The sequence below is a fragment of the Syngnathus typhle genome, linkage group LG6, assembly GCF_033458585.1.
Source record: "Syngnathus typhle isolate RoL2023-S1 ecotype Sweden linkage group LG6, RoL_Styp_1.0, whole genome shotgun sequence".
Classification (NCBI taxonomy): domain Eukaryota; kingdom Metazoa; phylum Chordata; class Actinopteri; order Syngnathiformes; family Syngnathidae; genus Syngnathus; species Syngnathus typhle.
The window spans coordinates 1,226,226-1,243,287 of NC_083743.1; the positions used below are offsets into that span (position 1 = coordinate 1,226,226).

At 44.6% G+C, this 17,062-nt stretch overlaps 1 protein-coding gene across 4 annotated transcripts in view; it reads left to right on the plus strand.

Annotated features, from left to right (window-relative positions):
* Positions 1-17,062, plus strand: part of LOC133155775 (rho GTPase-activating protein 42-like) — a 41,086-nt gene that overhangs the window by 15,317 nt on the left and 8,707 nt on the right. For all 4 annotated transcript variants that reach the window (XM_061281316.1, XM_061281317.1, XM_061281319.1 and 1 more), the window contains exons 4-10: positions 153-248; positions 1,850-1,911; positions 10,593-10,664; positions 15,329-15,430; positions 15,563-15,673; positions 16,349-16,453; positions 16,905-17,034. In XM_061281316.1, coding sequence (XP_061137300.1) covers positions 153-248; positions 1,850-1,911; positions 10,593-10,664; positions 15,329-15,430; positions 15,563-15,673; positions 16,349-16,453; positions 16,905-17,034 — 678 coding nt within the window. The remainder of the gene's footprint in view (positions 1-152; positions 249-1,849; positions 1,912-10,592; positions 10,665-15,328; positions 15,431-15,562; positions 15,674-16,348; positions 16,454-16,904; positions 17,035-17,062) is intronic.

Genomic DNA, 17,062 nt, shown 5'->3' on the forward strand with positions numbered 1-17,062 from the left:
CAATAAAATGTTGATGATCTAAGAACAATAAAAAGTCAACATTGTCATGGCTCAAGTAACGAGCAGATCATAAATTGGAAAAAGTTGGTATTCCCTCGTTTTTAGCTTAGCTTAGCTTTAGTTTTCATCTTTCCTGCTCTCCTGTCGTGCAGATCTTTCTGTGGCCGTCCAAAAGTTCTCCCAGTCGCTGCAGGAGTTCCAGTTCGAGTGCCTCGGTGACGCCGAGACGGATGATGAAGTCAACATCGGTGAGTTGAACCAAAACCGACCCAGCGTGTGTAAGAGGAGAAGTACCGATTCATTCGATTTGAATCGATTGTTCCGCTAGCCTCAAAAAGTGAACGGTTCCGTATCGCAGCCCTCGGATAGGCTCTAAGTGTTTGCCGCATGTATAATTGATGCAATTGATCGGCTTTCCTCTATGGGAAGGGACTAATTGTCTGACCGCTATCGGAGATGAACGAAGATCTGAATTGTTGAGCCTCATGCAGGAATGTGAAAGCATCTGTGCAGAAAAGCAGCCAATCTGGATTTTATTTTATTTTTTTCCGTCTTGGGATTTTTGCGCGGCGGTTGCAGAATTACTGCCCATCTGCGAGGGTCGCCCTCCTCCACATGAAGCCGTTGGACTGAATGCAGAGCAAATAGTCGCCGCCAAGGCAGATTTCTGCGAGAGGCCAATTACGCTCGCCCGTGCGGAAAGAGACAACGTGCTCACTTTTTCGCTCATTGTAATGACATCAAATGTGAGAATTCCTCAAGATTATAAAAATATGCCCCGACCAAGAACAAACTAAAAATGTTTCCACGTGTGAACTGAAGACCCCCTTCCCCCCCCCAACTGCAGATGGGGAACAAAAGGCCACGATTCCTTTTTGAAACCAAAATCAATCTGCGCCCGACCATGCAAGTCCCGCAACCGAAAGCGGCGGCCTCTCGTCGCTGACCCTCCTTTGATGCTCCGGTCTTCCGACGCGTCACGCTGGAATGTGCTGCCACGCCGCCACACCTGACCTTCCCATCGATTCGGCTTCATGACATTCACATTCTCCAACAAATCGATGCCACCAAAGGACTGATGCGATGACATTTTTTGTTTTTAAAGTTTGATGCCCTTCTCCTGAAAAGTCGATCCTCCGCGTGCGAGGCGAGTTGAAAATCGCTATCAACCGGCTAACCTCTTGCAGAAAAATGTATGAAGTCACCCGGGAATCATTTCAAATTGTGACAACATGATATCATTTGTCTCCTTTAAGCAGGCAATCACGTTTCTTTTTCAAGGTTATTTGCACTTATCTTTTCTTGATCGGCCACCAAGTGACGGACGAGTCGTAAGCACCCTTGACTCCTATTGGCTCCCCTGAAAGCTTTTGTGTGCTTGATAAAGGAGCCGCTGCATTTAATGGCAGGCCTGGATGAGCAAAAATCATGGCTTCCTTCACTTGAAGGCTTTGCGGCGTAAACGGGCCAATGATGATGCACGGCCGGTCGGTAATGGCGTCGGGGCCGGGTCGCCCGCCGGGGAAGCCACGGGTGGCACCGGAGAATCGTAACGGCATTGGCTTCCGATCGGCAGCAGCACGGAAGAAAAAAAACAATGTAGTCAATGGTTAATTTGAAATATTTTGTTTGTGTTCCTTTGTCTTCGGACAGCTGTGTGATTTTATTGCGTTCTAAATTACGCGACGGCGAAAGCTCAGAGGCTGCCGTTCCATAAAGCTTTTTAGGGCCACGCTCACGGCGAGGCGGGAGCATCTGACGTTTAACGACTGCGGCGCCACGCATTGTTGGTGCCGCTTGTTTAACTAACACCGTCGCATCTGAAAGTTTCTTCTTGATTCCGTTTCAGCCCAGTCCTTCAAGGAGTTCTCCAAGCTGCTCAACACGGTAGAAGAGGAGAGACGCCGCTTGGTAAGAACTTTGGCTGTTCTGAATGGCAAAATGACATGAAATTGCTTGACCATTTAAAAAAAAGAACACTCTGCTTACTGTTCTGGGGCTGCTTTGCTACATCAGGCACGAGTTGTCCTGAATCTTGGCAGGGTACACAGAATTGTCTCGACTATTAAAGAATTTAGCAGCAAAATAGGTTTTCGGAACAAAAGGTGGCCTCGTGAGGTGCTGTGATACAGTAAAGCAAGTGAACAAAAAACAGCTTTTATTTGTTCAATTTAACAGATTTATTATATTTAATTATTTTTTTAATTCATTTTTATTTATTTATTTTTGTGTTTTTATTTATTTTATTTACTGGTGAGCGATTTTGCTAGCTACTCATGTCCTCTAGTAGCTTCCTTCTGGCCCTCTGATTGGTCTGCGACCAGTCCCGGGCGGAGTCAGCTGGAATAGGCTGCAGCTCTAGTTGCAACGCTGGGTGGGCTCAGCAAAATCGAAAATGGACGGACGGATAGATGGTCTCAAATCCCCAAACCCGCCGCCGCTGATTTTACTACCCATCACCCGGCCACCTTGGGTGAAAATCGAGCCGTCGTTAATAATTTAAGATGCTTTTTTATTTTATTTATTTATTTATTGTTAGGGGAGGCAATGTGTGTGTCTGGGCCACATAAATATAGAGCTGGCATTGAAAATGCGCGCCATTAACTGATCCTATTCCGGCCCGAGTGATTTAAACGTCCATTAGGCGAGAGGTCGGAGACTCTTATGAAGCAGTTGTAAATCCAAACAAGACGAATGTGCTTTTATGGAATTTACCGTTAGATTAGCCACTCGCTGCCAATAAAGTGCTGCCTCGCTCAAATGTAATTTGCACCGTTGGTTCCTTGGTAAATTTAAAAAAAACAACAGATGAACTCCGACTGACACCAACTTTTTATTCGCGATTCAAACGCAGACTGGCCGCCCATCGCTTACACCGTTTGTTCGTTTTCTTTTCATTTGAATCATGTTGTAAGACATTGGAGTGCAACGTGGGGGTGGAAGTTTCTTCCTTTTAACTTCCTTTTCTGTTTTGGCTTTGTCAGAGGAAGCATCTGAAATCAAATTCAGGTTGGCCCCGCCCCTTTTACTCCCTTTTCGCATCTGGAGTCAATAAGTGGCCTAAAAATAACAAGAAAAACTTGAAAGACTGATAAGGCTCCTGCTGAAAGCCAAACATCTGACAGCGAATGGGGAGGAAACCTAATTTTTCCATCCTTCTTTTTTTTCTGGAATGGACTTGTTCCACAAGTCCAATTTGCTCAGGCATGACGCCTTTTATTGTCTGAAAAAGATGAATGGCAATAGAAATTGCTAATAATATTTCTATTTTATTATTATATATATATATTCTTATATTATAATATATATTATATATTTTAGTATTGACATATGATGCGCAATTTGTCTCTGCGGGCCACATTTAATGATGTGGCGGGCCATATCTGGCCCCCGGCCTTGGGTTTGACACCAATGGTCTAATTTAGGCTCGCCGATCCATTTTATGTCAAAGCACCTGGGACAAAAACTTTTTACTAGCAACTAGCCACCTAGTAAGGCCACCGATAAGATATAAAGTAAAAGACTACAAAAGAAAGAGTCTTTTTTTTCTTTCTTCTTCCTGCGTAAACTTTGGAAAATCGATGTTTGTACGCAATAAAAAGTATCTGTTCTTTTTTTTCCTTTATTGGCATTTCCATTGTTCAAATGCATTTTACTCTGAGTGCGTCTTTTAATTCACATTGTAATTCACGTTGTCTTCTCCCGCTGCTTTTTCAAATGAACAACAAAAACCTCCTGATCCCTCAAGTGCTGTTTGGCTGTGCAGCCTTCTAGTTATTTCCCACGTTGACACTTTTCTTTAGGTTTACATTTCCTTCAACGGCCTTTAAACACATTTTAAAAATCGACCGCAACTATTTTACGCCTCAGACAGAGACACAGATGAAAGTTTTTTTTCTTTGTTTTTTTTATTGTATTTTTCTTTTTGTGTGCAATGACTCGGGCACTGCCGCGGGCACCTCGTGTGCCGGCCCGTGAACGAAAGAATGTTTCCAATGACCCTGAAACGAGAGTGCCAAATAAAGGCAGCCGTTGTTCTCGGCAGAGCGAGTGTGTTTGATGAGTGTTGGGAAACTATTTGGAACTGATGATAAAAACTGGCAGGACAATGAGCCAGATGAGAATATCAGCCTTAACCTCAATCACGCAAAGAAAATGTCAGATATTCGCCAAGTAGCCTCGTCTCAGGTGCGTTTGTTTAACGGCTTCTTCGCCAATGCAACAATGAGGCAAGCGTGTCACGTCGACGGTCCGTGTTGTAGCGCAGCAACGGCGTGTTTTTTTCTTCTTTTTTTTTTTGACGCTTCTTCTCGAGCCGCTCATGAAGTATTCATAGTGGGGAGGTAGTGCCTCACATATAAAGAGAACCAGCAGCACAGCTTGACCTTTCCGACTCTGATAGCGAGGGGAAATGTAGGAAAAATAATTGCATCAAATTAAACTGAGCCAAATAGACTTGTCCTTACAAACTGGACAGCTAAAGCCAGTTCTTGTTTTTGTTTGGATGCTCACATGGCGTGCTTCTTGTTTTTATTTTTTTTTAATTGGCAGTACACCAACTGAAGCTCAATCGATGCCATCCTTGCACTTTAGTGACTGAATCGCTCCCGGTTTAGCTTTGGCGGCCTTGCTTCCGCTTCCAGATAAATCTTTTGCCGTACGATCAGATTGTTCCACCTCCCTCGTTTCCCACCCTCCCGCCAAAAGCAATTACCACGCTGCTTTTTTTAATAAAGGTCATTTCACACCCTCGGCATGAAATGGAGGATTTTATTTGATCATAATGACGAAGTTGGAATGTTTATTAGATGTTCATTTGTACAACGCACGCCTTTAAGATTACTTTAACGAGCGAGGCCATTTTCTTCGGGGCGCGGCGGAGGTGGTGTCTGTCATTGTGATTATAGGTGCGAGCGCTGCCCAATTTTTTATTTTTTTTTATGCCCGTGGCTGGCGATCATTAGCGGGAATGTGGCTCAAGACGAAGAGACGGGGAAACGGTTTTGCTATTTGGCCGCCGCCAACATTAACACGCAGCTTCCTTCCTTCCTTCCTTCCTTCCTTCCTTCCTTCCTTCCTTCCTTCCTTCCTTCCTTCCTTCCTTCCTTCCTTCCTTCCTTCCTTCCTTCCTTCCTTCCTTCCTTCCTTCCTTCCTTCCTTCCTTCCTTCCCTCCTTCCCTCCTTCCTTCCTTCCTTCCTTCCCTCCGACCTCTCGTAATGGAACGGCGCTAACGGCATATTTAGCTTAACACATGCTATTGAGTTTGTTTGTTCCCGCAATATGCTGTTGTTTGGTGACCTCTTGACTTCTCAGCAATTTATTGGCTCAGCAGACCCAACTGCTCGCAGCAACCACTACGACCCTAAAAAAAAAAAAGAAGTGAAATCAATATCAGACTGAGAGCTTGCTCCTCGTTACAGATAATGACTCATAAATATGCCCTGGCCAACGTGGCTAATAATGGATTTGAAAAAGGCCGTGTGGAGTGTGCAACTGAACTGTAGTTATTATCTCGTATAAAGATGCAACATCAAATTCTTTCGTCATAAATTCTGAAGATTTTGAATCATATAAGCAGTAGTTCTCACAATGTATATGAGGTGCTCCTTGGAAAAAATGTCCTCCCCTGTTGGGCGTCACCAACCGCCCGTTTCAATCTACGCTCTTGTTTCAAAACCCTTCCTGGGTTGCATGTTCCGAGCACATCGTAAGCTAAGCAGAAGTCCATATTCTTCCCATTTTGGGCGTGCTGCTGCTTATCAACCTACCTATTTAAGCGTCCTGTCTGTTCGAGTGGAATTGGACAAGCGAGCGCTATTAGATGTCTCCATTGGAAAGCGCAACGACGCACACCGCAGGCTCAATTAGACCAGCGAGATAAAGCGGAGGAAATGACATTACCGCACGGGCAGATTACTCCCGCTGCACGTAGATAACGCCGCCACTCGGAGGGGGGATTACAGCCGGGCGTCGTTTGACGACCGCCAAACGTCCTCGCGTGCTTTCAGATGGAGTGGCGCACAAGTGCTCTTGTGGTTGCGCCGCCATTTGGTGATTTAAGACCCCCCATCTCGTGCTATCCCCCATTTCTCGATTTGGAATGGATTTTTTTTTTTTTTATACACATAGCGAAATGAAAGTGTCACCCCCCCGGCGAGGAAAACAAGTGAGGAAAGGGCTGACCTTATCTCCAATTGAGCGCATGCATCACACGCTACGCTAATGAGCGCCGGGCCGGCCGATATTCCGACGTGTGTGAAGAGAAAACGACTGTCGCATCAGCCAATTTGTCACCGGAGTCGAGCAGTTTAGAACCCGGCCACGTTTTAATGAGTGCTCCAGTGAAAATAAAATATATATATTCTGTATCGTCTCAAATGTTAATCACGAAAAAGCGAATTAAGCAGTTTGAATGTCAAAACTATCTTCTGTTCTTTGTACTTTTTGGGAATTGTAATTGGAAGCATACGCAGCTAGCGTGCATTAAAGACAAATCAGCTTTTGTGTTAATTATTAGTAGCCAGGTCAAAGCAAGTATGCTTCTCTTTATCTACTTAATTTGTGCTGGATTCGGGACTTCCTGTGGGATCAGGCTTCCTAAAAATCTCCCCTCATAACATTCAGCACAGTGTGTTGGATTCCAAATTGCGTTTTTCTTTTTTTTTTATGTATTGCTTTCACTCGCACCTCCGGGGGCGAGCACAATTTTTTCCGAGGACGGTCCTAAAGGGATTCCCCAGGGTTCCGTCTCGGGCCCGCTGCTGTTTTGCATGTATATGAATGACCTATCTGACAGTCGTCCTGGGGTTAACCGGCAGATGCATGCGGATGATAAAATGATTCATACATGCTGGAAAAGGTCTGGCAAGGACATTTGTAGCCCTTTTGCTTGTGTCGCCGCCACCGTTTCAAACTGCATTGATGGCGATTAAAATAAAAATTGGGGCAAAGCTGCTTTCTGAGTGTCCGTGTAGGCCCAGACAGATGTTTTGGATGCTAAAATTACACGGTGATTAATGATGTGAAACAAAAACTCGGGAGTCTCCAATCACCCGGCCGTTTGCTGCGAAGAAAAGAAAACTAGTTTTTAAAATGTCATTTACATTCTTGTGCTATTTTCCCTTAAAACGTGGAGCAAACTTAAAACCGTGACTCTGTCGTAAAACCCAATCCTGGCTTGAAGCCATACTTTGAAACCCTAACCCTGTCTTAAAACCTTAATTTCAAACCCTACCTTGGTTTGAAGCCCCAACTCGATTTTACGCCATATTTGGGACTGTAACCAAAGCTCGAAACTGCCTTTTGAAAAACCATCCTGCTGCTGCCTAGATGAATTATTTCACTTTTCTCGCCGCACAAAATAACACCTTCCATCAAGCCAGTGCTTCTCAATTATTTTCTGTTACGCCCCCCCTAGCAAGAAGAAAACTATTCGCGCCCCCCCACTCCCCACCGCGACTATCCATCTCTGCATAACATTTTATCCTTATTAACATTAAAGAAAAAAAGAAAGACATATGGTCAAACTTACAAAGAATAACTTTATCAAATTGTGTTTTAAGTCTGCAACAGAAAAGATTTTAAGTGCATCAATGCCTGAAATTAAGAATAAATAAATCCTTGTTTAAACTGTAAACATGTTTGACAAACTAATTGCACCATTGCAAAATTAAATCAAATCAATAAATAATATTTAATAATTATAATAACTAATAAACTACAAAAACTAAAAAAATAATAACTTATTTATATTCAGTTCAGCAACATTAACTCAGGAGCACAATATATAAAACACTTGAACCTACAAAACAAGGTGAATTAAACAATTTGTGCTCTTTTTTTCTTTCTTTTTTTCATCAAAATTGAGGAGGAAGTCAGGTTTAATGGCTACAATGAGCACGTTTTGCAGTGCACAGCTTTTCGAAGCGAGGTTCGAAGCATGATACTGCAACTCTCAGCTCCTGCTCAATGTTTAGCTGGGACCTGTACTTGGTCTTCAGTGCAGCAACAGCAGAGAAGCCAATCTCACAAAGGTAAGATGTTGCAAAAGGAAGCAGAATGCTCATAGCTTTCTCCCCTAAGAGTGGATACTGCCTCTCTACACTCAGCCAGAATGCACTGAGTGTCTGTGATGTAAACCTCAGTCTCAATGTGGAGTCAGACGTCATGTCAATGAACTGCTCCTCTTCTGCAGAGCTGAAACCAGTTGGAGCTGGTGCACTGAAAGGGTCTCTCACCCAGTCATACTGGGAACTGTTTTCAGGGAAGTACTTTTTAAAGAATCCCATCAGTGAAGAAATGTGCTGCTTAATGTGTGGAATCACTGAGGTAGCATCATAGTCATTGGTGTCCACAAATTCATGCAGGTTCTCAAATGAATCGATGTTTCCTTCATCAAGTTGCCTGCCCCACATTGCAAGCTTTCGGGTGAAAGCGCTAATCTTGTCTGTGACCTGAGGGAGGTGTTTATCTTTCCCCTGAAGCTGCAGATTCAGTTCATTTAGCTTTTCAAATATGTCACTCAGGTAGGCCAGTTTTCCCAGGAACTTCTGATCACAAAATTTTTCTGCCACTTCATACTTGTGCTCCTGCTTCAAAAACACCCTTATTTGCTCTCTGAGCTCAAAAACTCGGGACAAGACTTTTCCTCGTGACAACCACCTTGCTTCACTGTGATAGAGCACAGCTTGATGTTCAGCTCCCATCTCCTCACAGATGGCAGAGAAGACTCTTGTTTTTAGTGGTCTGGTCTTTATAAAATTGACTACACCTATGATGTCAGTCATAACCTCACTTAATTCAGGGGAAAGTCGCCTGGTTGCAAGTGCTTCTCTGTGTATAATACAGTGTGTCCACTCAGCATGAGGTGAGGCTGTCTTGATGAGTGCCCGAAGTCCTTTTCTCTTCCCTGCCATGGTTTGTGCACCATCACTGCAGGCACCAATGCAGTTCTCCCACTTTAGCCCATTCTCAGTCAAAAAGGAGTCCAGAATTTTGAAGAGCTCTTCAGCTGTGGCTCTGTCTCTGACATATTTACAAAAAAGTAGATCCTCACACAGGGAGTTTGACAAGTCAAAACGTACATAAGCAATAAACAGACAGTCTTTGTTGCTGTCAGTTGCTTCATCAAACTGTAAGGCAAAACGTTTGTCTTTGAGTTTATCTACCAGCTGTTCTTGAAGATCGTTAGCGATGTCATCTATACGTCTGGCGACAGTGTCATTGGACAGAGGGATAGTTTTTAGTTTTGCTGCACTGGCGTCGTCCAGCATGACAGAGACCATGTCTAATGCTGCAGGCAGTATTAGCTCCTCTGCTATGGTGTGGGGCTTTTTGCACTGCGCGATTTGGTACGCCACCTTATATGATGCTAAAAGCGCTCGATGGTTTACTGAAGAAGCCTTCACAAAACGGGATGACTGTTGGCCATATTCAGCACGTTTTCGCTGAAAAAACTCAAGTGGCTTATCGGCGTGATCGGGGTGTAACGTATTTAAGTGACGCGCCAATTTATTTGGCTTCATGCTGTCCGCTGCGAGCATTTTTAGACACAGCAGACATATCGGTCTTTCCTCTTCTCCAACTGTACTCACAGTGAAGCCAAGCGCTAAATACGCTTCGTCGTATTTCCTCGTCTTAGCTTTCAGCTGACTTTCTTTTGTTTCATTGTCTTTGTTTCTCTCCGCTTTTCTTTTCATCCCTGTTAAAAACTTTTTCATGTTGGTGTTTGTTGAATAACGGAGGCTATAGACGGGACGCAGTCGGAGCTTTCAACACTGCTAATCAAGGCAAACCTGTTGTCTTGTAAGTCGTAAAATGTTGCACTGTCACAAACGTGACAGAAGTCACGATGAGAGCGCCACTGTCGCCTCATGTAGTAAATGCGCAATTACACTTTATTCTAGTACTGCCAAAAAAAAAAAAAAAAAAAAGCCTGTTCCCCAGGGTCACACGCGCCCCCCCTGGTATAGCATCGCGCCCCCCCAGGGGGGCGCGCCCCACTATTTGAGAAGCACTGCATCAAGCTAACAGCCGTGTCGTTTGCGCCCCCCCTCCCCCCTCGTTCCTCTGATGTCATCGACTCACCACGGGCGAAATCCTATTCCGCGGGAATTTTTCCAGGCCGTAACGGCACCTTCAACGAACGCAGTCACCCGAGGATTGAACGTGAGCCATAATTGAGGCAATACATCTCCGGCTTATCTGCTCCTGGGCCCAACCGGTGGCGAGACGCCCCGGATGGCGAGCCTCGATTGAGCGGGGGAGAGGTCGCCGCCGCCGTGCAGGCAAACAAAAATGACTCCAAAATGGTGGGAGAAGGTCACGTATGTGCGAGGCACACGTATCTCCTCAAATCTTAACTTGAAACCCAAATCCAGATTTAAAAGCCAAACTTTTATTTAAAGCCCTAATCTTTTTTGATAGCCGACAATTGAGCGGCTCATTTCTGCCGCATGAGCTTGCGTGTCAGTCACGTCGCCGTGATGCCGCGCAATGACAACTACATCAAGCTTTTTAATTAAATCCCCCCCACACTCAATTTGAAGAACACAGCCTGACATTTGTCTGCTTTTGTTTTGCCCCCACCCAGATTCAGAACGCGGATGACGTCTTGATCACTCCCTTGGAAAAGTTTCGCAAGGAGCAGATCGGCGCCGCCAAGGTAAGCAACCGCTCTGTCATGTACGATTAGCTCGTTGACAGCATCGCGCTGTGCGAGATGGAAATGAAGCCCAAAACGGAATTTCCGTATACCTACTTTTATGATCATGCTTCTGCACAATCCTGCAGAGCAGCATTTTCTTTAACAAGCTTTGCTATCGTATTGTGCCAAGCCATCACTATCTCATTTTGAGTATTAGCCGTTTTTTTTTCTTCTTCTTCTAATCAGATTACTCTAATCCGGTTACGCGCTCCACAGCCGAGCGGGCCGCACGGGACTGATCGAAGCCAAAGTTCTGCTCGCTGCAGGGTATGCATGGGCCCCCGCGGACGACTTGTAAAGAGCAGAGTTGCTTTGTTGCGCGGTGAAGCCGGCGAATGAAAGCGCGGCGGCTTGTTTGCGCCGGTTCCCATGGCGTCCCGCCGAGTCTCTGAGCTCACTCCAGCCCGTCGGCATCGTTACGATGTGGTCTTAAGCGTCGTGAGGCCCGTCAGAAATCCCCACTTCAATATGTACTTCGTTACCTCCACCAGAGGCTGCCTTGAAGCCTTAATTTGAAACCCTAATCATGGCTTGAAACTGTACAAAATGGAATCCAAACTCTAGTCTACCAGATGCTTGAAATCTTGAAAGCCTAACCTTGGCTTGAAACCGTCATTAAAGCTAACTCAGGTTTAAAGCCCAATTTGAAATCTTAAACCCCGACCGACCTCGAACCATTGAATTCTATTGCAGCATGACCGCATGATTTGCTTATTTACATTCCATTTGCCTTTTCTCTTATTTCTTTCTCTTATTTCTATATTAACTCATTCACTGCCAGCCAAGTTAAAATTGACGTTTGACGTCAATATCCGTCAAGGGCAGTGAATGAGTTCGTAAACATCAAATGTTTTTTTTTTCATTATTAAAAAACAAAAAACGGACTGTTTTGATTATTTACATTTCATTTGCCTTTTCTCTGTTTGTATTAACACATTCACAGCCAGCCCAGTTAAACTGGATATTTGACGTCTATATCCGTCAATGGCAGTGAATGAGTTCAGTTCAAAAACATCAAATGCCATATATTTTTTAATTAGTAAAAAAAACAAAAATGTGGGCATTCCATTCCCCCACTGCACTTGTCGGTGTTATTATTACCCACGTTTGTAGAGCGGCTACTTAAAAGCCTCCCTGCCACCCACGTCACTCTTCCTCCGTCCACTTCCTCCTAATGGTCTCCCCCCTCCTCCCGTACGGCCAAACATTAGCTCAAACTGGAGAGAGATAAAAGGCGGCCATCACCAGTGGCGACTTTTCCACTCTTCCGAGAATGCGCAGCAATGCTCTGCCTTTCTGACCCCGCCCCCGCATGACCCCCCCTTCTCCCCTCCTTCCAGTTCTCGCCTTATTTGGCTGCACGGCGAGTAATCCCTCGAAGTCACGTATGGATGCTTCGCCCCGCCGGGCGCTGACGCGTGACGTTGCGCCGGCGCAGGGAAAACCGCATACATCTCGTGACAGCTTGCGAACACACACTGTCGGCATAACAATGACAAGCGCGCCGAGCACGTTCATGCTAAAAGGAACATATTTTGGAAAAGGGACTGAATCTTCCGAGGGTGACCGTTGAGGTCCATCTCTGGCTGAATGTGAATACGTGACTACTGCTAATTCAAACATGTCAGCACTCTTACCTGAGCGAATTCCGTCTCTGAAGCGTGACGTGACATTTAGTTTTTTTCACGTTAGGTTTGACAAATGTGAAAATACTGTACATGGAATATATTACATTACCGTGAACTTTTAATGCCTACACGTATCGTAAATCTACAGAATTACATGCTGATAATGATCCGGAAAGATGTCCATGATAAAATGAATCTCCTGTAGGTGTAATTGAAGTCCAAATTTGAAAGAGGCCTTTTTATGCAGTGTTCCACCATCTAGTGGTCAGAAGTGGAATTACATCTGAAATAAGCAAACCTCTATAAGGGAGGATACAAATACTGTTGGATGGCACCTTTGCCACAAATTAGCTCCCTGTAATGAGCTGCCTGAGCTCGAGCTCCCTCCCCCGCTTTCATATTATCGTTCCGGGAAGAGATTTCAAACGAGCGCAAGTGACACCTCGTTCGCCGCGGTTGTTTGCTTTACTGGCAAAATCTTACATAAAAAAAAAAAAGTTGCATATTTTCCTTTAGTAACTGCACACATTTGCAGATACACACAAGTTGGCCCTCCCTCTGTTGCCACGGTGATGAGAAGCGAGGTGAGGCGACAATGGCCCCGTGGCTCATTAGGGCCTCTGGCAAGAATGTTAGCGAGGTGTGAGCTTTCTTATCGCTGACTGGCCACAGTCTTTCAACCAGGCAGCATCAGCATTTATTTATTTATTCTGTATTTATGTATTATTTGTATTTATTTATTTGATCATTTATTTTAAATTTGCATTATTTATTTTTAGGTACGGCTCGCAAACATCTCGATGGCCACATCTTATTTTGAGAATAGCCACAATGCTAGCACTGTTTCCAAACATTCACATCTTGTGAATTGAAATACATTTTCGCTTGGAATGAAATTCGCTACTGCGGAACAGCTCTTGTATTGGATCGCATTCAAATAATAAAATACTGCCGGCGAGTGCGTTTTATACTAAAGCTGGCATCTAAACACACAACAGGCATTCCGAAATATTCTCTTCCAGTGCGCAATTTATTCACGAGAGTACAAAGCCATCAGATGGGGAAATCTCGAAGGTGCTGCGGAGTGTGTTGTTGAGTGTGTGTGTGTGTGTGTCGTTTTTTTACGAGTGCTTTGTTTGCGTTGTTTTCCCAGCCAGCTGATTACCCTCGGGCACTCGGGATCAGTTTGGGTCAAAGATTCCTTCTGGGGTGGACTGTTGGGGCATAAACGCATATCTATTGCTTGCTTAACATGTTTGTTATTAACGAGACCAAAGTGTCAAAGAGGTCGACTGAAACGTTGTGCGAGTATTAAGAGCGGCAATTTTTACTCTTAGCTGGCTACAAAATTCAGTTTTGCTTCCAGTGGTGGCAAAACGTCCTGCATAATGTTTCAATTTACACCTTGCCAAGTTTTTCCCCAATCTCGGCTGGGATGGACTCCAGCTCACTTGCGGCTCTAATTATTTTATTTTATTTTTTTCAAGGTCCATAAAAGATGCACAGTTAAAAGCAAGAAAAATAATCAGACTGTGAAGATCTTTGCGAACTGCGCAGCTTCGACTCCGGTCAATTAACTAAATTCCTTTGACGGACAAAAGTATTTGTACTTAATTACTTGCCACCACTGGCTGGGAAACAAACAAAACAGCGGGACAGAATGCGACTTGCCCCTCGTCACATTTTCACGCTGCTCCGCCTTCACTCTCGAGTCCCCGCAGCGCTAAATTGCTTGTCGGGAGGGAGGTGGCGAGCAAGCCGCTAGTGGCGTGCGTGTGCTGGTCGGACTCCCGCTTTGGCCGCGGGGGAGCCTCGGATAAAACGCCACTACTTAATTTATTCTGATTACCGTCGTGTGTGTGCGTGCGTATGTTTTTGCTTTCCCGAGGGGGGGGAATTCACTCGTATGCTTGCTTCCAAAATAATGTCATGTCAATGGCACTTTTCTTCTTTTTCCCCTCAAAGAAAAAGTACATCCCGGGTTCTTGGGGGAAATATATTTGCTGTCAGCGTCGTATCATACTTTTAATCATGTTTATTTATCCCGACACCTGTTTGTGTTGCCTGTCGTTGTCGACAACAGCACCCCCTTCATCCTCTGCCGAGAAAAATCAATTGCATGCCAGACACCACCGCCTAGATGGAAATAAGAAGCCTCGTCAAATTATCTATTGATTTCTCTTTCTCTCGCTCCCGTGTGGGATTGTTTTGTCGTGGAGTCTCGCGGTGAGTTTCAACCCGCTCAGGCGGAACGTTCTTGAGGGTCCAGTCGGCTTGCTGAACATCGGGGCCATGGGAATGAAAACAAACAAGGAGGCTCTAGTTTCAACCCCCTCCCTTTTCTGTTAAAGTGGTTTGGCCCAAGAGGTCAGTACACAAAAATGCCTTGGTAGAGGAGAACCTTCTGATTTGGATCATATTTGGCGAGGGTGTTAAAAGTTGAGCTTTGTGTTCTTACATGCTTGCGAGATGGCCGTCTGGTATGAAAAGCCCATTTCCTGTTCCTCTCCTGGGAACCTTTTCTCAGACCTCGGGGACCATCTTGGAAAATATACAAACGTCATCCGTCCACTCTCTCTCTCTCTCTCTATGTAGAGAGAAAAAAAATATATATTTTTACCCCCAAGCGGAGCTGCTACTAAATTTATGCTCCTGCTGGGGGTTTACTGTAAAATAACAGAATCATTCACTCTTTTTTTTTTTTTATAGTGAACCACAGAGTTCACTAAAGAGTCAACAACATTCGTGTGTGTGTGTGCGTGTGTATGTGTGTGTGTGTGTTTGTTTGTAAAACAAAACCGCTGCTGATTCCGCCACCATTAAAAAAAGAAATAAACGTGCTGCTTTTCTGTCTCTGAATTCTGCCGAGCCAACGCGTGAAGTCCGAATGTGGTTTGACTTCCACCTAGTGGCAGCGACATCAAACATTTCCCAGGACCTCAAATGTTCCGTTTCTAAGCTCTCCTTTGATTTATCTATTCCTTTTTATTTGAGGACGGGAAGAAGAAATTCGATAAGGAGACGGAGAAATATTACGCCACGCTTGAAAGACACCTCAGCCTGTCATCTAAAAAGAAAGAAGCTTATCTTCAAGAGGTAAAACCAAACATTTTTTTTTTCTTTTTTTAAATCATAAAGCGTTGTCTGTCATCTAGAGAGGACTAAATCTCAGGCTCACCTTTCTCTGACTGGACGCCGACCCGGTTCTTTTATTTTGCTGGTTGGCAGGCCGACACGCAGATTGACAAAGAGAGGCAACTGTTCTACGACGCGTCCCTCGAGTACGTCTTCAAAATACAGGAAGTGCAAGAAAAGAAGAAGTTTGAGTTTGTGGAGCCAGTAAGTTTAAATAATTTTCATTTGTATGCCTGAGATTTTTATTTTTTGATCCAGTTCAGATCTTATTAGATAGGTGTTCCTAATATTGTGACCTGCCAGAACAACCTGTGCGGTCATTCCCAATATCTCCATCGGAGAAGCTGACAGCTAATCTCTCCCCCTCGTACGCGTGGAAGACGTGACTTGAGAGTCAAGTATTTCTTTCCACTGCAAAGCAAGACACCCCATTACTACCCCCCCCCCCCCCCCCCCCCCTTGAAATTTAAATTTTTAGCCCCGGGGGTCACCGCGATGGGACTCGCAACCTTGCGGCCCCGTGATGAATGTCTCCGCAGATGAGGCTTTGATAGAGCCAAGCTCAGACCGAAAATCAAATCCATGTTGGTGTGTTGATTGATTGATTTATTTTATATATTTAATATTATATTTTAATATATTTCATATATTTTTTGGACAAACAAAAACAATGGCTTAATCAGTGTTACAATAACAAATGTATGTGTGAGTGTGAACATGATTCCGTCATTGACATAACATAACTCTGCTCAAGCATAGAGCAGTTGCGAGCACTCGTCTCACACCGACGTGAACTTCATCTGCAACTTTTCCCTGCACTTCAACTTGTTTGTGTTTGGATGCGCTTTCCGTGTGTGTGTGCCGCTGGCTCGTCCACAGCTGCTGGCCTTCCTGCAGGGCTTGTTTACGTTCTACCACGAGGGATACGAGCTGGCGCACGAATTTGAGCCGTACAAGCAGCAGCTCCAGTTCAACCTTCAGAACGTAAGTGCTGACCCGGATCTCCCCCCCACCCTCGCCCCGTGTGCTCGGCAGGCTTCTCTGCTGCTGCTGCTGCTGCTGCTGCTTCCAAAGGAGACACGCGCTGCATTTTTTATAAGTCATATTTTGTTATATATTTATATAGACCAATTTAAAAAAAAAAAAAGATTTATTTTCACTGCATTCTGACTTTTTGGGGGGATTTTTTTATTTTAACTGTCGTAATCTGCCCTGAGCAAGCAATTTAAAAAAAGCCATTTTTCCATAACATCCACTTTAATCGTGCCCTTTAATTAAAAAAAAATAAAATGGAAAGAAAAAGTTTAAGAGTCAAAGACGAACAAGCTGCGTTTGACAGCAGCCGCAGGGAAGCCGCAAATCGAACAGATGAACTTTTGTCGACTACCGAGCGAGCGCAAGCTAGTAGCAAACGTGTTCCTCTCTCCCCACGCAGACGCGCAACAACTTTGTGAGCACCAAACAGGAAGTGGAGAAGTTGATGAGGAGGATCAGGTCTGCCGAACAGGACTACAAAGCTCCGGGCCGCTGGAGCATGGAGGGCTTCTTGTATGTGCAGGAGAAACGTGAGTAAAGGTTGTTGCGGAAACGTAC